The 22,489-nt window shown below is 37.9% G+C and overlaps 1 protein-coding gene across 1 annotated transcript in view; it reads right to left on the reverse strand.

The window, feature by feature from the left end:
- The window catches only part of KHDRBS2 (KH RNA binding domain containing, signal transduction associated 2), a 713,320-nt gene extending 691,190 nt beyond the window's left edge, over positions 1-22,130 (reverse strand). Inside the window, exon 1 of the mRNA XM_007186974.2 lies at positions 21,951-22,130. Within this exon, the coding sequence (XP_007187036.1) occupies positions 21,951-22,041 (91 nt within the window). The 5' untranslated portion in view covers positions 22,042-22,130. The remainder of the gene's footprint in view (positions 1-21,950) is intronic.
- Between the last annotated feature and the right edge of the window lie 359 nt (positions 22,131-22,489).

A 22,489-nucleotide genomic window follows, 5' to 3' on the forward strand; every position in this document is an offset into this window, starting at 1 on the left:
AGCCAACTTCAGGACACTGGTCCACAAGAGACCTCCCAGCTCCACGTAATACCAAATGGCAAAAATCTCTCAGAGATCTCCATCTCAACATCAAGACCCAGCATCACTCAATGACCAGCAAGCTACAGTGCTGAACACCCTATGCCAAACAACTAGCAAGACAGGAACGCAGCCCCATCCATTAGCAGAGAGGCTGCCTAAAATCATAATAAGGCCACAGACACCCTAAAATACACCACCAGACGTGGACGTGCCCACCAGAAAGACAAGATCCAGCCTCATCCACCAGAACTCAGGCACTAGTTCCCTCCACCAGGAAGCCTACACAACCCACTGAACCAACCTTAGCCACTGGGGACAGATACCAAAAACAACGGGTACTACGAACCTGCAGCCTGTGAAAAGGAGACGCCAAACACAGTAAGATAAGCAAAATGAGACAGAAAAACACACAGCAGATGAAGGAGCAAGGTCAAAACACACCAGACTTAACAAATGAAGAGGATATAGGTAGTCTACCTGAAAAAGAATTCAGAATAATGATAGTAAGGATGATCCAAAATCTTGGAAATAGAATAGGCAAAATGCAAGAAACATTTAACAAGGACATAGAAGAACTAAAGAGGAACCAAGCAATGATGAAAAGCACAATAAATGAAATTAAAAATACTCTAGATGGGATCAATAGCAGAATAACTGAGGCAGAAGAAAGGATAAGTGACCTGGAAGATAAAATGGTGGAAATAACTACTGCAGAGCAGGATAAAGAAAAAAGAATGAAAAGAACTGAGGACAGTCTCAGAGACCTCTGGGACAACATTAAACGCACCAACATTCGAATTATAGGGGTCCCAGAAGAAGAAGAGAAAAAGAAAGGGACTGAGAAAATATTTGAAGAGATTATAGTTGAAAACTTCCCTAATATGGGAAAGGAAATAGTTAATCAAGTCCTGGAAGCACAGAGAGTCCCATACAGGATAAACCCAAGGAGAAACACGCCAAGACACATATTAATCAAACTGTCAAAAATTAAATATAAGGAAAACATACTAAAGGCAGCAAGGGAAAAACAGCAAATAACACACAAGGGAATCCCCATAAGGTTAACATCTGATCTTTCAGCAGAAACTCTGCAAGCCAGAAGGGAGTGGCAGGATATACTTAAAGTGATGAAGGAGAAAAACCTACAACCAAGATTACTCTACCCAGCAAGGATCTCATTCAGATGTGATGGAGAAATTAAAACCTTTACAGACAAGCAAAAGCTGAGAGAGTTCAGCACCACCAAACCAGCTTTACAACAAATGCTAAAGGAACTTCTCTAGGCAAGAAACACAAGAGAAGGAAATCACCTACAATAACAAACCCAAAACATTTAAGAAAATGGGAATAGGAACATACATATCGATAATTACCTTGAATGTAAATGGATTAAATGCTCCCACCAAAAGAAACAGGCTGGCTGAATGGATACAAAAACAAGACCCATATATATGCTGTCTACAAGAGACCCACTTCAGACCTAGAGACACATACAGACTGAAAGTGAGGGGATGGAAAAAGATATTCCATGCAAATGGAAATCAAAAGAAAGCTGGAGTAGCAATTCTCATATTAGACAAAATAGACTTTAAAATAAAGACTATTACAAGAGACAAAGAAGGACACTATATAATGATCAAGGGATTGATCCAAGAGGAAGGTATAACAATTGTAAACATTTATGCACCCAACATAGGAGCACCTCAATACATAAGACAAATACTAACAGCCATAAAAGGGGAAATCGACAGCAACACAATCATAGTAGGGGACTTTAACACCCCACTTTCACCAATGGACAGATCATCCAAAATGAAAATAAATAAGGAAACACAAGCTTTAAATGATACATTAAACAAGATGGACTTAATTGATATTTATAGGACATTCCACCCAAAAACAACAGAATACACATTTTTCTCAAGTGCTCATGGAACATTCTCCAGGATAGATCATATCTTGGGTCACAAATCAAGCCTTGGTAAATTTAAGAAAATTGAAATTGTATCAAGTATGTTTTCCGACCACAACGCTATGAGACTAGATATCAATTACAGGAAAAGATCTGTAAAAAATACAAACACATGGAGGCTACACAATACACTACTTAATAACGAAGTGACCACTGAAGAAATCAAAGGGGAAACCAAAAATGCCTAGAAACAAATGACAATGGAGATACGACGACCCAAAACCTATGGGACGCAGCAAAAGCAGTGCTAAGAGGGAAGTTTATAGCAATACAAGCCTACCTCAAGAAACAGGAAACATCTTGAATAAACAACCTAACCTTGCACCTAAAGCAATTAGAGAAAGAAGAACAAAAAAACCCCAAAGCCAGCAGAAGGAAAGAAATCTTAAAGATTAGGTCAGAAATAAATGAAAAAGAAATGAAGGAAACAATAGCAAAAATCAATGAAACTAAAAGCTGGTTCTTTGAGAAGATAAACAAAATTGATAAACCATTAGCCAGACTCATCAAGAGAAAAAGGGAGAAGACTCAAATCAATAGAATTGAAATGAAAAAGGAGAAGTAACCACTGACACTGCAGAAATACAAAAGATCATGAGAGATTACTACAATCAACTCTATGCCAATAAAATGGACAACCTGGAAGAAATGGACAGATTCTTAGAAATGCACAAACTGCCGAGACTGAACCAGGAAGAAATAGAAAATATGAACAGACCAATCACAAGCACTGAAATTGAAACTGTGATTAAAAACCTTCCAACAAACAAAAGCCCAGGACCAGATGGCTTCACAGGCGAATTCTATCAAACATTTAGAGAAGAGCTAACACCTATCCTTCTCAAACTCTTCCAAAATATTGCAGAGGGAGGAACACTCCCAAACTCATTCTACGAGGCCACCATCACCCTGATACCAAAACCAGACAAAGATGTCACAAAGAAAGAAAACTACAGGCCAATATCACTGATGAACATAGATGCAAAAATCCTCAACAAAATACTAGCAAACAGAATCCAACAGCACATTAAAAGGATCATACACCATGATCAAGTGGGGTTTACCCCAGGAATGCAAGGATTCTTCAATATACGCAAATCAATCAGTGTGATACACTACATCAATAAATTGAAAAATAAAAACCATATAATCATCTCAATAGCTGCAGAAAAAGCTTTTGATAAAATTCACCACCTATTTATGATAAAAACTCTCCAGAAAGTAGGCATAGAGGGAACCTACCTTAACACAATAAAGGCCATATAAAACAAACCTACAGCTAACATCATACTCAATGGTGAAAAGCTGAAAGCACTTCCTGTAGGATCAGGAACAAGACAAGGATGTCCACTCTTGCCACTTTTATTCAACATACTTTTGGAAGTCCTAGATATTGCAATTAGAGAAGAAAAAGAAGTAAAAGGAACGCAAATTGGAAAAGAAGAAGTTAAACTGTCACTGTTTGCAGATGACATGCTATTGTATACAGAAAAGCCTAAAGATGCTACCAGAAAACTACTAGAGCTCATCAATGAATTTGGTAAAGTTGCAGGATACAAAATTAATACACAGAAATTTGGTGCATTTCTATACACTAACAATGAAAGCTCAGAAAGAGAAATTCAAGAAACAATCCCATTTACCATTGCATCAAAAAGAATAAAATATCTAAGAATAAAGCTACCTTAGAAGGCAAAAGACCTGTACTCAGAAAACTATAAGACACTGATGAAAGAAATCAAAGATGACACAAATAGATGGAGAGATATACCATGTTCTTGGATTGCAAGATTCAATACTGTGAAAATGACTATAATACCCAAAGCAATCTACAGATTCAGTGCAATCCCTATCAAATTACCAATGGCATTTTTTACAGAATTAGAACAAAAAATCTTAAAATTTGTATGGAGACAAAAAAGACTCCGAATAGCCAAAACAATCTTGAGGGAAAAAAACGGAGCTGGAGGAATAATACTCCCTGACTTCAGACAATACTACAAAGCTACAGTGATCAAGACAATATGGCACTGGCACAAAAGCAGAAATATAGATAAATGGAACAGGATAGAAAGCTCAGAGATAAACCCACGCACCTATGGTCAACTAATCTATGACAAACGTGGCGAAGATATACCATGGAGAAAAGACAGTCTCTTCAATAAGTGGTGCTGGGATAACTGGACAGCTACATGTAAAAGAATGAAAGTAGAACACTCCTTAACACCATACACAAAAATAAACTCAAAATGGATTAAAGACCTAAATGTAACACCGGTCACTATAAAACTCTTAGAGGAAAACATAGGACGAACACTCTTGGACATAAATCACAGCAAGATCTTTTTTGATCCACTTCCTCTAGAAATGGAAATAAAAACAAAAATAAACAAATGGGACCTAATGAAACTTAAAAGCTTTTGCACAGCAAAGGAAACTATAAACAAGATGAAAAGACAACCCTCAGAATGGGAGAAAATATTTGCAAATGAATCAATGGACAAAGGATTAATCTCCAAAATACATAAACAGCTCATGCAGCTCAATATTAAAGAAATGAACAACCCAATCCAAAAATGGACAGAAGACCTAAATAGACATTTCTCCAAAGAAGACATACAGATGGCCAAGAGGCACATGAAAAGCTGCTCATCATCACTAATTATTAGAGAAATGCAAATCAAAACTACAATGAGGTATCACCTCGCACCAGTTAGAATGGGCATCATCAGAAAATCTAAAAACAACAAATGCTGGAGAGGGCGTGGAGAAAAGGAACCCTCTTGCACTGTTGGTAGGAATGTAAATTGATACAGCTACTATGGAGAACAGTATGGAAGTTCCTTAAAAAACTAAAAATAGAACTACAATATGACCCAGCAATCCCACCACTGGGCATACACCCAGAGAAAACCATAATTCAAAAAGAGTCATGCACTTGTTAGAATTAATTATTCCCAGACTTCAATGTAGACTTACAGAAGCAAATATCCAGAATTAGAACCTGGGAACCTGCTTTTCTTACAGTTCCCCTGTAAGAATCTTAACATCAGTCTACTGAATGCTGCTAGTCTGTCTTTGCAGGAATACAAGATACAAAAATATATATAAACTTCTATAAGTGGCCACAAAGTGACCATTTCTATATTTCTCAATCCCGAGTTAATTTCTGCAACAACCCCCATTTCAGAGTCTATATCCAAAGTTGGTCTCCCCAATCAGATAAATTTAAATATGGGTTTGTTATTAGTTGCTGATAATTAAATTATTAATTTTTGAGAGAATTTACATAGTAATGATATATTCAAAAGGAAATCCATGAAAGATTAGAGACAGATACAGAAGTATTATGGGTGAAAAGAGATAATGTTAGATCTGTGTTTAAAAAGTGGACAGAGACTAAATTACATAAGATTGACACAATGCTGTATGTTTTCAAACTGTATACATTAAGGTTTATTATACTACACTCCTTACTTGTATCAATGTTTGAACTTTTCTGAAATATACTTTATAAAGCACTAAGATTGTTGGTAGTAGAGGTATCTGTTCTTACACTTCTTCTTGGTTCAGCAACAGACTATGCTTTCCAGCCTTACTGCAGTTTAGGGATGCCCATATAATTAAATTCCTAACAATTAAATATGAGAAAAAGTGATCTTTGTTGTGTTTCTGGTCTAGGACTTTAAAAAGTCTCCTTCCTATTTATTCTCTTTCACTTTTTTCCCTGCTAGAACCTGGGTGTGGTGAGCCAATCTCAACAAGGCACCCTCCATGGCAACACCCTATGATGCTGTTGGAGCCCCCAAAGGAATGACTGGGTTTTGACTGAATGATTGGAAAAGAGTCATCCTCAAGTCTTAAAAAAAAAACCAAAACCTTGAATGGTTATGTGAATAAGAAATAAACTAATTTTGTGTTAAGCCATTACACTTTTGAGTCATTTTTATAGCAGTTTAGCCTATCCTAATGAATATCATGAGAATTTGTTGTGTATGCTTTTCTGAAAACAAAATAAAGCTAACTTAAAGGTTGCTTAGAACACATACCCCATGTACCAGGTAAGAGCTATGAACTGTAGGGAGTTAGCATGGGTTGCATAGAACTCTTCAAGACAGCTTGCTAAGGGGAGGAGAAACCTCAATAGAAAGCACCTAGAGGTGTACCTCCAGATATCTAGGCATCAACCAAGGAGTTGAAAACAACAAGCCAGAATAAAGATGCATGTTAATTATTGAACTCAAGTTGTCTTTATCACTAGAAGTGCCTAAAAATCTCTTTTATTATTTGAGAATCATCAGAAGAATATAGAATGCACCCTAGTTTTCTTCTAGAAAGACAGGGAAAAATTCATCTTGCAGAATAAGATAAATGGAGAGTAATAGAAAAGGTTCAGGTTCTTTTCTCATTATTTTCTGTGTGCCCTACTTGTTCAACAAAATAGTATACTCACACTGAACTTCATATTTTTATGCTTGCTTACATCATTTTGCTTAAATTATGTATAAAAACTATATTTTCTAAAATAGGAAGTAAGGTTAAATTAAAAAAAAAAAAAAAAAAGAGTCATGCACCCCAATGTTCATTGCAGCACTATTTACAATAGCCAGGTCATGGAAGCAACCTAAATGCCCACTGACAGACGAATGGATAAAGAAGATGTGGTACATATATACAATGGAATATTACTCAGCCATAAAAAGGAATGAAATTGGGTCATCTATAGAGACGTTGACAGACCTAGAGACTTTCATACAGAGTGAAGTAAGTCAGAAAGAGATAAACAAATATCGTATATTAACGCATATATGTGGAATCCAGAAAAATGGTACAGATGAACCAGTTTACAAGGCAAAAACAGAGACACAGATGTAGAGAACAAATGTATGGACACCAAAGGGGGAAAGCGTGGGGTAGGGGGGTGATGGTGGTGGGATGAATTTGGAGATTGGGATTGACATATATACACTAATATGTATAAAATAGATAACTAATAAGAACCTGCTATATAAGGAAGGAAGGGAGGGAGGGAGGGAAGAAGGAAGGAAGGAAGGAAGGAAGGAAGGAAGGAAGGAAGGAAGGAAGGAAGGAAGGAAGGGAGGGAGGGAGGGAGGGAGGGAGGAAGGAAAAAAAAAAGATTGCTATTATCCTAAGATCAGTTCTGTTTTCCCTTAGTCAAAGTTATTTTGGTTGCAAATAACATAAATAATCAGAGCCACCTTAAATAATTATCAGAAAAGTGTGTATCTTGGAAAAATCCTGGGTCTTCTCAAGGAAGTAAGGTTAGCTGGGGCCCTGCAAAGACCTCCTTGGAATGGCCTCAGTCTGTGTATCTGTTTTGTTCTGAAGAACAGACTTACAACCTCAGAGTCTACTTTTCCCCTGTACCAGGAACCAACCCAAACTGGGTGACCTCTTTCCTTTAATGCCAATTTCTCACCAGAAAAAGTCGGGTGGCTGCTCTGATTCCTTTGGCAGCAGCCAAGTGAACAAGGGTGAGTAATTCAGTGCCCTGAAGAAGTGGGTCAGGGTTTTAAGAGAATATGTGTCAAAACAAACTTAGGGAATCTTGTGAAACATCAATTATATGATATCAGTCATCAGGAACTAGAAAGTGAATTGCATCTAAGAAAGTTGTACTTATTTTTTCATTTCTAATTGGAAGTGGTCAAAATGAGCTACTAACAGTAAACATCAGACACTTTAGAGACTTTTTTCTCTCCTTATTCACCTAATGTGAATCTTAAAACTAATATTGTGAAAGTCTGATACATATATAAAAAAGACATTTTCTTTCAGGGATTTAAATATATCTATAAACTATTATTTAACATAAATCATACACTCTAACATTTCATGTTCAGACAAATTTCAAAAGCAGTTTTCCTTTATGGTAAATAAAGAAATATTGTCCGATACTATGAAATTTTTAAAATATGAGATAAAATTGATATTCATAAATCATCTAATCCAAACTTCCATTTCCAAGGAAGTATCAACATATATCTTTTGAGAAAAACAAAATAGTTATTTTTCCTTTTCTCAATTTTCTATAGGAGGTTTTAAATACCCCCATAGGAACAGACTTCAGTTCTTCACAAGGCTATCTCACTTGATGGCATGTAAATTCATTTTACTTCTTGTCCAGATCCAAACAGAAATTGTCCACTACATCCCTATTTCTAAAACCCAGAGCACAACCATTTTCCTTCAGGGAGTAGCCTTCCCCCAAGAATTACCTTGTCAGAATCCAGCACTGATGTACTGTGTCAGTCTGGATCATTGTTAAATCTTATTTTTGGCTATTAGTGTTGACACGATGGGCACCTGCGTGTTTACGAAATCATAGTGGTATGGTACCTGTGCTTTAGGGATTAATCTAAAGTCACCAGTCACTTATGCCCTCGGGCAGTTTCCAAAACTATGTCACATTTCAGGGTAATTGCGATGCCGGCTCTTAATATGCCACTGATGATCAAGAGGTATCAATGGGCTATCACTGTGGATGGAGATGTTGGTCCCAGTTGTTCGTCTGCATGTGTACCTATTTTACCCAGGGTAGGTTTGTCAATTCTGTACAGTGTATTGTTTCTGTACAATATATTTTTTACCTGCAAAAATAGAAAAAGCACATAACCTACTATCTAAAATTATATGGTCTTTTTTTAAATGAAATGTTTAATGCATCTACTTTACCCACTATTTTGTGATTCTAGAACCTACTTTGCTAGTAAGGACAGGGCAATTGTTCAAATTTTACTAGATATCACTACTGCTGAGTAGCAGCAAGTACCTTACTTCTTTATTGAAAGAATGCTGTCCTTGTCAGAGTCAGTAAACTTCAAGGCCTCTGGGATGGCTAGTCTCCTCCTCAGTTACAGTAAGGAAAGGGTATTCATAATGTTTTTAAAAGATTATGTTCTAAATTCTGAGGAAATGGCAAAAAATTCATATAGCTATATATAATTTTAAAGCACAGTCCAAAAACATGTCATGCTTAATCACTCTAAGGCAGCCATTGTTCCCTTTGTATTGTAATAAACATACTGAGGGTCAATACTGCAGACAGTTCACATATACTTAGACACTATGATCTTTATTTCTCTAGATTTTATGTGCTTAAACACTATACTATATCTTTTAACACTTTAAACATGATAATGAGCAAAAGAAAATCTTTTCAGTAAATGATACTGGATATTTAAATCTTAAAAAAAAAATAAGAACTTTGACCCTATCTTGACACCATATACAAAAGTTACCTCTAGATGTGTCATAAACCTATACTTAAAAGCTAAAACCATAAAGCCTCTAGAAAAAAATATTGAGAAGACCCTTTGTGACTTTGAGGTAGGCAAAGATTTCCTAGGGAGGACACAACACTAAAGTATAAGAAAAAAAACAATGAATTAGACTTCAGAAAAAAAATTAACTTCTGCTCTTCAAAAGACACTTAAGAAAATTAAAAGCTAAGCCACATATTGGGAGAAAATATTTGCAGTATGTATACTTCACAAAGGATGCAAATCCAGAATATACAAATTACTCCACCAACAATAAAAAGACCAACAATCCAATTAAAAGTTTGTCAATATTCTAACCAATTGTTTCAAGTAAGATAACAGATACAAATGGCCAAAAAGCATTTGAAAACATGTTCAGCATCATTAATCATCAAGGAATTGCATATTAAAAGGGGAAAGGGGGGGATAAATTAGGAGTTTGGGATTAACATATACACACTACTATGTATGAAATAGATAACCAACAAGGACTTACTGTATAGCACAGGGAACTATACTCAGTATCTTGTAATAACCTATAATAGAAAAAAAATCTGAAAAAAAAAATATAAAAATAACTGAATCACTTTGCTGTACATCAGAAACGAACACAACATTGTAAATCAACTATAACTCAATAAAAAAATAAAATTTAAAAAAGATTCAAACAAACAAACAAACAAAAACTACAATAAGTCACCACTTGAAATACTAGAATAGCTGTTGTTAAGACTGAGAACTTCAGGTACTGGCAAGCAAGTAGAACCACCAGAGTATTCATACAATGTTGGTGAGAGATAAAACAGTGCAACCACTTTAGGAAATTATTTTGCAATCCCATATAATATAAATAAGGTTTACCATATATACACATACACACACACACACACACACACACACACACACATTCTAAGACCCAGCAATTCTATTTTATGTAAAGAGAATGCATGTCCACAAAAATCTTGCACATGAACATTCATAGCAGCTTATTCATAATAAGAATAATAAGCTATCCCTGAAAACAGCCCAGATGTCCATTCACAAGAGACTGGATAATCAAATTGTGAGATATTGATACAACGGAACATTACTCAGCAAGGAAAAATAAACTATTGATAAATGTAGCAACATGGATAACTTTCAAGACTATGCTGAACTTAAGAAGAAGGAAGAGTGCATACTCTTTGAGCTTCTGAGTCTTTCCTAATCCCACATCTATCGCATGCACCTACTTTTTTCTTTGAGGGTTCTTAGGACTTGTTGTCACATGTGACTTTGTTGACCACTGCCACCTTCTTGATACATTTTCCCCATGAATTTGTGATTCTACAGTCAATGTAGAAATTTACTGCCTCCATTCTGATCAGTGATCCACAGTGAGCATGAGATGGGCACCAGAATGTGCTGGACATTTAGATCCTTTAAGCTTGTATTATGAGCATTTCTCCAAACTAAGTGACATTGTAGTGTGAAAAGATGTATGTATTATCTTTCCAAGATTTGTTTTGGCACTGGAGGAAATTTTAACTATGTTGGATCTGAAAGAAGACATTTGCATATGCAAAACTAATTATTTATTTTAAGGTTAAGCATTACTTTATGAAACACTTATTTGTGTGTGTGTGTGTGTGTGTGTGGTATTTCTTACCCTGGAATGTGAGAAAAATTATTTGAGAGCTACTGTTATAATAGAAAGAACACAGTAGGTGATGTCAAAACACTAGTGTTTGATTCCTAGATCTGCCATTTGGCTGCTTTGTGACTCTGGGCCAATTTCTAAATCTGTTTGAGCCTTTGCTTCCTCATCTATGATACAGGCTCTTGTCAACTATACCACGGATCAATCATCAATCATCTCATGAATCCTCTGCAAGTTTACCTGCAGTATTTATCCAACAGCAGAAATCAATGAAGATTCTTTTCTTTACTCCACTTTGTTTTTTTAAAAAAAATTGAGGCAAATCTTATGAATAGTGAAATGCAGTTTTTAGGTTTACAATTTGATGAGTTGTGATAACTGTATAAGCTGTATATGCAGGGCTCTTGACAAGAATAGAGAACATTTCCATCAGCCCAGAGACTCTCCTTATACAGCTTTACCATGACTCTGCATTCCTTTGGCAACCACTATTCTGATTTCTATTATCATAAATCACTTTTTTCTTCAACTTTATATAAATGTTCTTTTAGATTGTGCAGTTTTTACAGTCGACAACTCTAAACTTCTTAGCATAGTTTACAAGACATGTGTGATAAGCGTTTACCATTCTCTTTAGACCCACTTTTCTACATGCTTTCTCTTTTACTGTATTTTCCAAGCATATTTAATCTGTTGGGTTCCTGGACCCAATTCCAACGACCCCTTTCTTGTGCTTCAGATGACAGTTGCAAGTCCAGGCTGTTACTTGTACTTCTAACCTACTGGTTGTAAACCAGAGGTTCGCAGGGCCCCCCCTCTCCTTGGGGACAATTAATTTGCTAGAGGAGCTCACAGAACTCAGAGAAGCATCTTACTAGAACATCTGTTTATTACAGTGATACACTCAGGAACAGCCGGGTGGAAGAGATGCACAGAGCAGGTCTGGAAAAGAGCGCAGTGCTTCCAAGCCTTTTCGGAGCTCAGCATTCTCCCTAGATCTCCACGTGCTACCAATCTGGAAGAAATCTGAATCCAGTCCTTCTATGTTATTATCAAGGTTTCATTACATAGGCATGGATGATTAAATCACTGGCGACTGGCAACTGATTCAAGCTCTAGCCCCTCTCCCCAAAGGTCTGGGGGGTGGGAAGGAGAGGTAGGACTGAAAGTTCCTACCCTCTAATTACCAGTTGGGTCTCCTGGCAACCAGCCCCCATCTTTAAGTTACCTAGGGGCTTTTCAAAAAGTCACCTTATTTATATTACAAAAGGCACCTTTACAGCTCTCTTCACTTAGGAAATACCAAGAGTTTTAGGAGCTCTGGCCAGAAACAGGTAAGATGATCAAATATATATATCTTATTGTAAATCATAATATCACACTTAACTTCTACCTATTCAAAAAAATGTTCTCTTTCTTTTCAGGCTTTGGAGATGTTCGCTGTATCCATGTATGATTCTCCCAGATTATAACCCCTTCTTCACTGAATCTCCACCATATCCTACTTCTGTGTTAGATCTCAACTAACACGGCCCTTCCCACTGAGGCCGCCCATGATCTCTGTGGGCTCCTAAAGCATCAACTATTTGCCTTGTCGTTGCATTTCTCAGATCCTATGGAGATTGCATATTTAATTGCCTGTAACTCTGTCCTCTCCTCCACCTAAAAGTAGGTCTCAGATAGTAATACAGAGTACAGATAATAGCAACCAACTGGACCAAGTCTGTACTGTTTCTCATTTATCACCTGTTTCGTATATGCTTCACACACACACACACACACACACACACACACACACACACACACATACAGTCTGCTCATTTTACTCAGAGAGAAACCATTTGGCTTATTGTACTTCATTCTAAATACTTATCACCTCATCTAATTCCATTAAATGGCTTTTAATTATCATAACGCTTTCTTCTACCAGATTTTCCTTATATGGATATGATATAATTTCCAATCTTTCACTAATTTCAGAATACTAGCTTACTACAGAGACATCTATCCTCAAGAAGTCCATTCCAAAACAATCGCATATAATAAATTGCCATCTGCCTCAGCACATCAAATGACTTTCATCTTCACACAATTCCTTAAAGGCCCCGTCTTGCACCAGATCTTAGATGGATAAAAAGGCAGCTTCTAGTTTTTGGCTTCTAAGAAGAAAAACAGACTATGTGGAGATATGGATGATACTTAATTCAATTTAACACTCACATGTACATGCTTAAATATACAGTAAGAACTGTATTCTGTTTTGTATTCATGTTACTGTTTTCATTTTATAGTCTTCTTTTATACAATGAGTATATTGCTACACGTAAATCAAATTTCTAAAAATCAAATTCCTTAAATTTCCTAAAGAAAATTATTTTAAAGGAAACAAATTCTCTAGTAACAGATATTTAACTCTCCTAAAAGTTGTTCAAAGCAAGATCTTGGTATTTCCTTAAACAAGTCATATTCTGCAATACTGTTTAGTGTTTCAATGTTTAATGGTTGCTTTTTGAGACTTTCACATTATAGTTGGACATTTACTTAACCTCTGATTTATTACTTAAAAAATCCAAATGGATTAGGCTATCCTCTAATCTGCCTCTTTATCCTTCCCATAATATAGGGACAATATTACCTGCCTTTTTGGATATAATGTAAGGACGTGACCCACAGTATATGTTCAAGAAAAGCAGCTATTACTCTAGTCATCCCTTTCTTCTCAAAATGAACAGATTTCTTCTCCTTCAGCCTCTACTGAGTTTCCATCACTGAGGCTCTGTCTCCTGAGTTGCATCAGGGTCTATCATTTTCTGACATACAATGAACCTGCTAAAAATAGCTATACCCGAGAGAAAACATGTTCATTCTGCTTTTCTATTAGAAGGTAAAATCTAATCTTCAATGTTTTGAAGGAAATGGGCATCAACTGTGCCATTCCTGATAAAAGTGTAATAATACAGACCAATCTGTTTCAAAGTCATTAAATCCTAAAGCCTCATTACCTATAGATAACATTTGAATCAGGCCATGCTGATGAAACCGGTTCTCAGTTTCTGACCACATGTGAACTCTACTCAACTCCCAAATTTTAAACAAAACTGACACTCCCTCAAGACACAAGAGAGGACCTATGGTTGTTCTTCCTTCCTAGAAGAATTTGGCAAATGTAAGCAGTTCTCTTAAAAAAAAACATGGAAAGAAAAAGTCTCAGCAAATCACACAAAGTTCTCCAATCCCTCTTTTGGATCCAAAAAAAGAAAAAAAAAGTGTTCTCCTGCTCTTCACCATCTCACCACTAAACTCCCTCAGAAACAACAGTCGATGCAAGACACTGAAAATGTAGGCTCCCTTGATAATCCTGAACCCAATTCTGTACTAAGGTAAATTTCCCCATTTATAAATGTATTTGCCTTTTATATACTATACTTATTTAAAGACGCTGTGGAAGAATTCATCCAATACTTGCATTCAGGAACATATTTCAGAAGTGAATGATGACCACCACGCTGATCTCCTCAAAGTACTTTGCATGTTAATATCTGACCTTCCTGCAAAGCCTGCCTGAAGCATTGTCTCTCCCACGGGAGAGAGGATGCTGTAACCAGTACACCTGCCTCTGGGTAAGAAAGCCTGGGTTTCAGCTTTATAATTTATTTGCTGTGTGATCTGAGATAAATTAACTTCTCTAATTCTTAATTTTTCTCATTTGTAAGATAGGGTAATGCTAGTAACTATCTCATAGGATTGGCGAGTGGATGCATTGTGGTAGGTGTGTCAGCATCCAGTACACTGCGTGACAAAGAGTATCTCCTCACCAATGTGGACAAAGTGACCCTGAGAATGAAGATCTACAATCACCGTGACCTCCTCGGAATCTCTGTGACACCAGCAGTCTGTAAACCCCAGCAGCTCTTACCATGCACTGTTATTTATATCTTATGTATACTGTTAAAAACTAATAAATTAAACATCTGATACCTCTTCATATACCAATAACACATACTGAGGACCAGTGTTACCAACTCACATTCAAGGGCATGTGCGATCACATAGTCAAGGGTCATTGAGTCCTTGCCCCACAGGACTCATCCCCCAAACTGTAGCTAAACTATAAGTGCATCTATAGTAAAGGACCGAAAACTTTGTCATTCAGGTGTTCTTGAATGTTTATTATCTCTCTCTACTGCAAAAATTTTTTTGGAAGTAGTGCTCCTGAGGGTAAGGTAAGCAATGGAGGATACGTTACAAATGATTTGCTTCCCAAAACAGTTAAAAATAATTGTGCAACAAGATACTTGGCTGTGACCTCTCAACTTTTTGACAAATAAAACATGCAATTATTTCAGAACTCTCCACTGGAGAAAATGAAGAAGTCATATAACATGGGTATCTGCTAACATTCCTTTGGAAGATCAGCTATTAACCAGTACTCTATTATTTTTAAAAAATATATATTTCTATATCATACTTATTTTATTGAAATTCACCATTTAAAGAAACCAACTGGTGTCAGGATATAATTCCGATTAAGCTACATTTCTTATAATCTGTATTCAGACAAGAAAAGGGATCAAATCAAATGCTCAAACAAATAAGGACATAGGAAAGGCTGGTGACACTAGAGAGTCATCTCCAAGGGTTTCTAAAAACCATCTCTAAAACTTCCCTCCTTCTACAGCTGCCATGGGAACACAGAGCTCCAATCTAGATTGTATACTTAATAGAAACCAAAAATTTTGATCAGATATTGTGTCCATTATCCAGATGGATTTATCCTGGTCATGCTCATTCTTACATAATTAGTTAATGAAATATTAATGTACAAGACTGAACCTGCCTTCAAAAGAAAATCTTATAAAGAAATAAATTAAAACACAAATGAATGGAGACTGGATATTATATATAAAATAAACACAGAAGACTTTGCGGAAGGGGGCAGGAAGAAGGCAGGCTGGCTGGGTACCATGTGACTCAGGCAGTGGTTTTGCTAGTTTTTCTTGTGTTTCATATATGCCAAAGTGGGAGCTGGAAAGGTTGGAAACCCAGGAACATCAACAGAAAGAGACCAAAAAAAGGCTCAAGCAAAGCCTGCTCTCTCTGGCCACAGGACTAGAAAGAGGGCAACCTTGCAAGACAGAAAACTTTTAGACAACAAACATCCTTCCCCAGCCAAACAACACAGAATACAAAACCAAACCCAAAAACCGTTGTCTCACGCTCACCTCCATCAAGAAAAATTAAATAGGGAGCCTGGGCGTCCAGCCTCTCTCCACTGTGAAGGGGCACCCCTTCCCTCTGGGGGGAGGCAGGGGGACTGAATAGGCAACAGCGCTTCCATACCACCAGCAGTGGGGACAGAGGCCACGTGGAGACCCGGATGTCCACCCTCAGGAGCAGGACCAATGCATCCTCTCCCCTCCAAGCCAGGGGGTGTCGGAGAATCTTTCACTCCTGCTGGAACTCCTCCCCACCCCTCTCAGTGTCACTAAAGACCACACGGGAACAGCAACAAGGGGCCCCTCCCTCCCCTAGGCGCCTGGGGGAGCCTGGACTCTCCCTGCCCCAGAAGCGTCCAGGCAGGCAGCACCCCCTCCCTCTGCTGGCCTGCTGTCAGAGGTGGCCTGCCTATGACAATAGCATTTAAAGGCGTGACATGGTCATACTCTGATCTTGAATGAACCACTCTGACAGGGTGTGTGTGTTGGGGTGGGGAGGAGAGAGAGGGAGGATGGTGAGCACTGGTAAGAGAGACAGAAGAGAAAAACCAACAGTGTGTAGTGCTTGTAAACCAAGGGAGAAGCCAAGAAATTGGAAGAAGAACAATAGTGGAAAGTGCAGCCAAGCGCCCTGATGAGAGGTCAGACACATTTTACTGGATTTAGCAATTAGATGATTCTCACAGGAGCCTCTGGTTTCAAGACAATGATGAGGACTGCAGCAAGATGGAGGACCTGTGGAAGGTAAACTGAGAAAGTGAGCAGCTGTATGGACTCATGGCATCAGAAACTTGAAGGAAACAAAGGAGAAAAATTGTCAAGAGAGGTTATTTTTATTACTTTCAGCAAGTGAAACAAGTATTCTATTTTTTTTTAAGTGATTCCGATTGAATCATGTTTACAGGCTGCTCCAAGGAAAGCTGGGGAGGAAGACGTTGGAACTACTGAAGAAAGGATACAATAATAGGCCAGACCTGGAGGGGATGATGGGTGCTGGGATTAAGGATGCTGTGAACAAGTCAGCCTTGAACAAAACAATTAATTTCACCCTCTGGGAATGAAAGGACTATGGAATTTTTTAAGTGGTAGGAGGCTGAAGAACTTCGGAAGACAGAGATCCACTTCCCTTGATGAAAAGGAGGATGAAGCCAGCTGCCCAGAGTGACGGACATGTGGCCTGATGAGGAGGCCAAGCAGGTGTGGAATGAGCCTCGAGAGACCCAGGTCCTGGGCTAACCAGGCTCAAGTCAGACCCGGGCAAGTGACCGACCACTGACGGAGGGAACACGATATTTTAAAATCTCTCGTTGGAATCATCTTTTATAAGATTGATAATTTATTTCATAATTTGGTGTATGAGTTCAAATTTCACTCAGTGATTCAGAGAGTTAAGTCAGTGCTCATTTTATTACAAAATCAAGCTTCAAGTTGAGGTCAAGTCCACAATGCCATTAAAACATTAAGGAAAGTCTTAAAAGCATCATCTTATATTTGTAGAATTTCTGCTTATGTTTTTGTTTTAGTTGTACAAAAATTCCTATTTTAAAATACAGCTTACATAGTCACAAACAGCATTTTTTAACTTTAAAAGAACCCTGGCTGGTGGATATTCGTTTTGTTGTTTTACAGGTGAAGAAACTGAGAATCAGAAAGGAAATAAATGAAATATCCTTTATTTCACAGTTGGCAGGGGTGTCAACCCTCCATCCCAAGTGTTTTGTTTGCTAAAGCAGAATTTCTCCACTATATGATAAATGTGTTTTAACTGCAGATCAAAGATACCTTTAACTTAGTTTTAGGGGTTTTTTTGCCAATTTTTGTTTTTATTTAAGAAACATAAATAAGATTATCCCAAATTTATTGGGAGAGAAAAGAGATTACATCAATCAAAGGAAAAGTCACATGAATACTATTTTTTATCAGAAGTTGGTTTTAGACATTATACCAATACCTTTCTTTAACTTAAGAACTCACCATGTTTTATGGAAAATATTTCAAGGAATACATTCTGAGTTTAAAAATGATCCTTACTGAAAATGTAAATGTAGTTAAATCACTACAGTCAGCATTTGTGATAAATTATTAATCCATGTTCCTCTCATTCATCCACACCTGCAAACAGGCCAATCCTAGATGGAAGGGCAAGCTTTTCACCAAAATTTGAAAAAAGCACCCAGAGTTTTTTAAAAATGCCTTGAACTGTTGGGATATTTGGCAATATTTGACTTCATCATATGATCAGTCAATCAAAACAATGATGAATCTACCAATATTTGTGAAGAATTCAGGTTAGGAAATCTTGCCAGCCAGAGAACCCAAAACACTCTCAATTGGACAAGAATTTATTAATCCTCTTAAAGGTATGGAATCGTCATAATTGAATCTATAAATTTGAACAGCTCTATATCAGCAGACAGGCATGCTTTACTGCAAACAAGAATATTTCCATGCATATACATTTTTAGCTCCCAAGCCTTGAGAATGGTTCAGTAAACGTAAAAACATAAATCTGTCCCCAGTGCCCAAAATAATGTTTATGCTTCAAATTGCATTATAATGCAATAAATGTATTATTAATCATTAAACTAAGAAAGAATGAAAAAAGTTTCCAAAATATTCAGCCACTGATTTTGGTATTCTGAATACACAAACACCACTCCTTTGCATCAGCAGTAGTCCCAGACTTCATTAGAATTACAAAGAAATCTAGTCCAACTCCTCAATTTGAGAGACAAGGAAACTGGCCCAGGGAAGGGAAATTTACCAAGATTCAGTTTAGGCAAAAGTAGAATTAAAATCCAGGTATCTGGATTCACAGTTTAGTGCACTTCCCAGCAGTATCACAGATATAAATAACCTCGTCTAATTTCATCTGGCAAGCAAATTCAGAGGCTGAGTGGAACTTCAAGGATCATGCTGAATTTGCTGTTTTATCATACTCCAAAGCACCTTCCATACAAATAGGTAATTAAACAATATTATAATCACAGAAGAAAATTATTTTAACTACTTAAACATATTATACTCTTCAAACCACAGTATTCAAGATTTTTCTAAGTAACAACACAATACATACAATGTTTGGGCTCTTCCTTTAACTTTCTCAGAATCATTCCTACTGAAAGTACACAGCAGGAACAAGTGAAATAACAAACTACAACAAAAATAACAAAATAACCAACAAACTAGCACTTTTAACCCTATGGCCTTCAATTCTAAGTGAAGTAGTCACAATTGAGCACTGATTTGCATCTACCACCAATCAAAAAAGCAAAATAAATCACTGTGAAAGCTCATTGGTTTACATCACTGCCCTTGTATGTATTAGCTTCCAGAAAATCATTCCGAAGAACTGAAGCATCTGGATCATTTTTATTACTCACTCAGTCTTGAGACGGTCTGCACAGTGCTGGCTGAAATGTACTTCACTGAGCACCTTCTTTCCAAATGAACATCTGTGTCAGGTTTATTTATAGCTGCTGCCTTCAATCAGTACATTTCCAGGGGTGAGAAATAAAATTATCTCAACAACACTCTCCTATAGAGATCCGAAACAAGACTTAAGAATCTAGGCAGATGGCCTTTGAAAAGATAATGAAAGATCTATAATGTAAAATGTTAAGGTTTATTAGAGATTCAAAAGGACACTCTTCAATAAGCACATATAAAGAGCCTCAGGTACAATTAGAGAATTTAAGTCTTGTGTCTCTTTTGGCCTATCTCTTTATATACTCAAGATTATTATCATCACCTCCTCCATCCTCTTTTCCTCATTATGATTCCTCTGAAATTTGGACACCTCTCTCTGTTTCTTACTTAGATGTTTTTCTCTCTATTTAGGAGCTTTTTCCTCCTAATTCTTTACAAAAGCAGAACATGCTTCCCCCTACTGGGAAAAAATTAAATTACAAAGTACATAGGAACATGTTCCTAAGTATCAAGAAACGAAGTTCCTGAGGAAAAAAAAAATGTTAAGGAACCAGGTGCACAGCCTTCTCTGACTGTTTTACCAGCTGCAGAAATACTTGCACTCTCTATTTAGGGCTCCTCACACGCATTGCTGTAGTTTGGCAGTTTTCAGTACACTAACTCTCATTAATGACTGATGAATTAATCAAGTCTGTTGTCCCCAAAAGAAGTCCAATTAGCAGGTCTGAGAAAGTGATCAATTTGTAACTTTTTTCCATTTTAAAGCATTATGAGCTAAATGAGGGCACTTCTGGAAAATATATTGAAGTAAATGATTTAAGAAGACTTTTAACCGCATTTTTAATCATTTTGAACAATCTTAATCATTTATTTACCCAGTAATTTACAATATTCCTATTATTTTTATGTAGTTATCTTTATTTTTTAATAGACTAGAGGGAGAGTTTAATTTTTTAATTGACTTTCATTTTCAACTTCAATTTTTTTTTTCATTCAGTAACCAAGAAAGTAGTAAGCATGATTGCATTTTCTGTCCTAAATCCTCTATAAAACCAACTTGTTCCCTGAAAAACAGTTTAGTTGTTTCACACATTCAATATTTCAATTATAAAGCTTTTCTTAATTACTTAGTATACAAAATAGAAAAACGCCTGACACTTTATTTTTGTAAATAATAATCCATCAATAAAACATTTAAATAAACCTAATGACTATTTGACTCATACATGGAGGATTAGAATTTTTCCTTCCATGTACAACTAAATCTCGAAAAAGAAAACATTTCCTTTAATGCTTAAGGGCTGAGAAAGAGAAAGTTGTTACTTTTAGTTTTACTATAGATAAGTTCATAAGAACCTAAGCTACAAAACTGCATTGTAGTCAATTTGATAATGAAGCAGCTTATTATTAATGAGGCATTCATCAAGAAAAAAAAAAATCTAGAGTTGTTTTAAAAAAGACAGGTGTAGACTGCTACAGATATCTTGAGTACCTTTAGCAGTTAGACAGCATTATTTCAAGATAAATGAAGTAATTTGGTTAATACTTCTGTCATACAAAAGTTCATGTTCGTGTGTGTGTGTGTGTGTGTTTAAACGACCTTTCAAAAGAACGCAAAAGACAAGACATTTCTGTTCCTCTGGGAATGAAATCTCTTTTAACATTACAGGTACACAAAAGAAAATGCACACTTGGTAAAACAGTTGATCAATTGTGGAGCGTTCCCAGGGATCAGCATCTCCCAGAGCATGCAATCATCACACTTCAAATAAACTGATAAGCACTTTAGCCTCTTCCACGTTCACAAACATAAAAGAACACGCAGAATTTAATCTAGGTTAATTCTAAGACTTTCCATAGGAAAGACTGTAATTAGACTAAAGAACATCAAAATCGCTTACCAAGCAGAAGAAAGAAAAAGAACAAAAAAGAAAGAAAAGGAAAGAAAGAAAGAAAAGAAAGAAAAGAAAGAAAGAAAAAGAAAAAAAGAAAATGAAATGCTGATTTGTAGCTAAGAAGCTCTTCAAACACTACATTGATCACCATTCACTCGAAATTGATTTCCCTTCCCTCTGCAGAGTGAAAATATCCCAGTGGACCGCGTAGCTCCTCACGTCTCTCCATCAAAGATCCTAACCGGGCACGTCTCCATCGCCACAGAGCTCGCAGCTCCGGGCTCCCCAAATTCAGCTGCGGAGGGAGAGAGGGAGCATCCGCCGCCCGGGGACCTGCTCTGTCCGCAGCTCTGGGTCGAGCACCGTAGGGGAGTCTCCGCGAAGGAGACGGGCGTCCTCCCCAACTCCGCTCCCCGAACCCCGCTGCGGTGACAGGGGCCAGCTGTCTGTGTCCACCTGGGGAGCAAGTCCTACCTTCGGCTAGCAGGCGCGAGGCGTGCACAAAAGATGGATCCAGGCTATCTTTTTCTGCCATCAGCTCAGGCAAGTATTTCTCCTCTTCCATAGCGCGGACTTCGGACCAACCCCGGCCAGGCGCAGGGCTCCGCGCGCTCGGACGCAGGTCGCCGGCAGCCCTGCTCGCCCGCCGCCCGCCGCCCGCCGCCCGCCGCCCGCCGCCCGCCTCCCGCCTCCCGCCTCCCTCCGCCGCGGCCCGGGGTCTGGCGCCCTCTCCGGTCCCGCGCCGCGCCCGCCCCCGCCGTCGGGCTGCGCAGCCCCGCGCCTCCCGACCCGTACTGCCTCAGTCCCTCGCTCGCGCCCAGCCCGGCTCGAACTAGCAGCTTGAACTGGAGAGGCGGGCGCAGGACGCGTCCCGCCTCTGCCCAACGCTGATTGGAGAGGGTGCCGCGAGAGGCGGGACCCCGCGAGACCGCAGGCCCTCACTGGACCTCGCCGCAAGTCGGGTCGCCTGAGTGGCAGGAGGCAGCAAGAGAGGGGAGGGGAGCGCGGAAGGT

The sequence above is a fragment of the Balaenoptera acutorostrata genome, chromosome 10, assembly GCF_949987535.1.
Source record: "Balaenoptera acutorostrata chromosome 10, mBalAcu1.1, whole genome shotgun sequence".
Lineage (NCBI taxonomy): Eukaryota > Metazoa > Chordata > Mammalia > Artiodactyla > Balaenopteridae > Balaenoptera > Balaenoptera acutorostrata.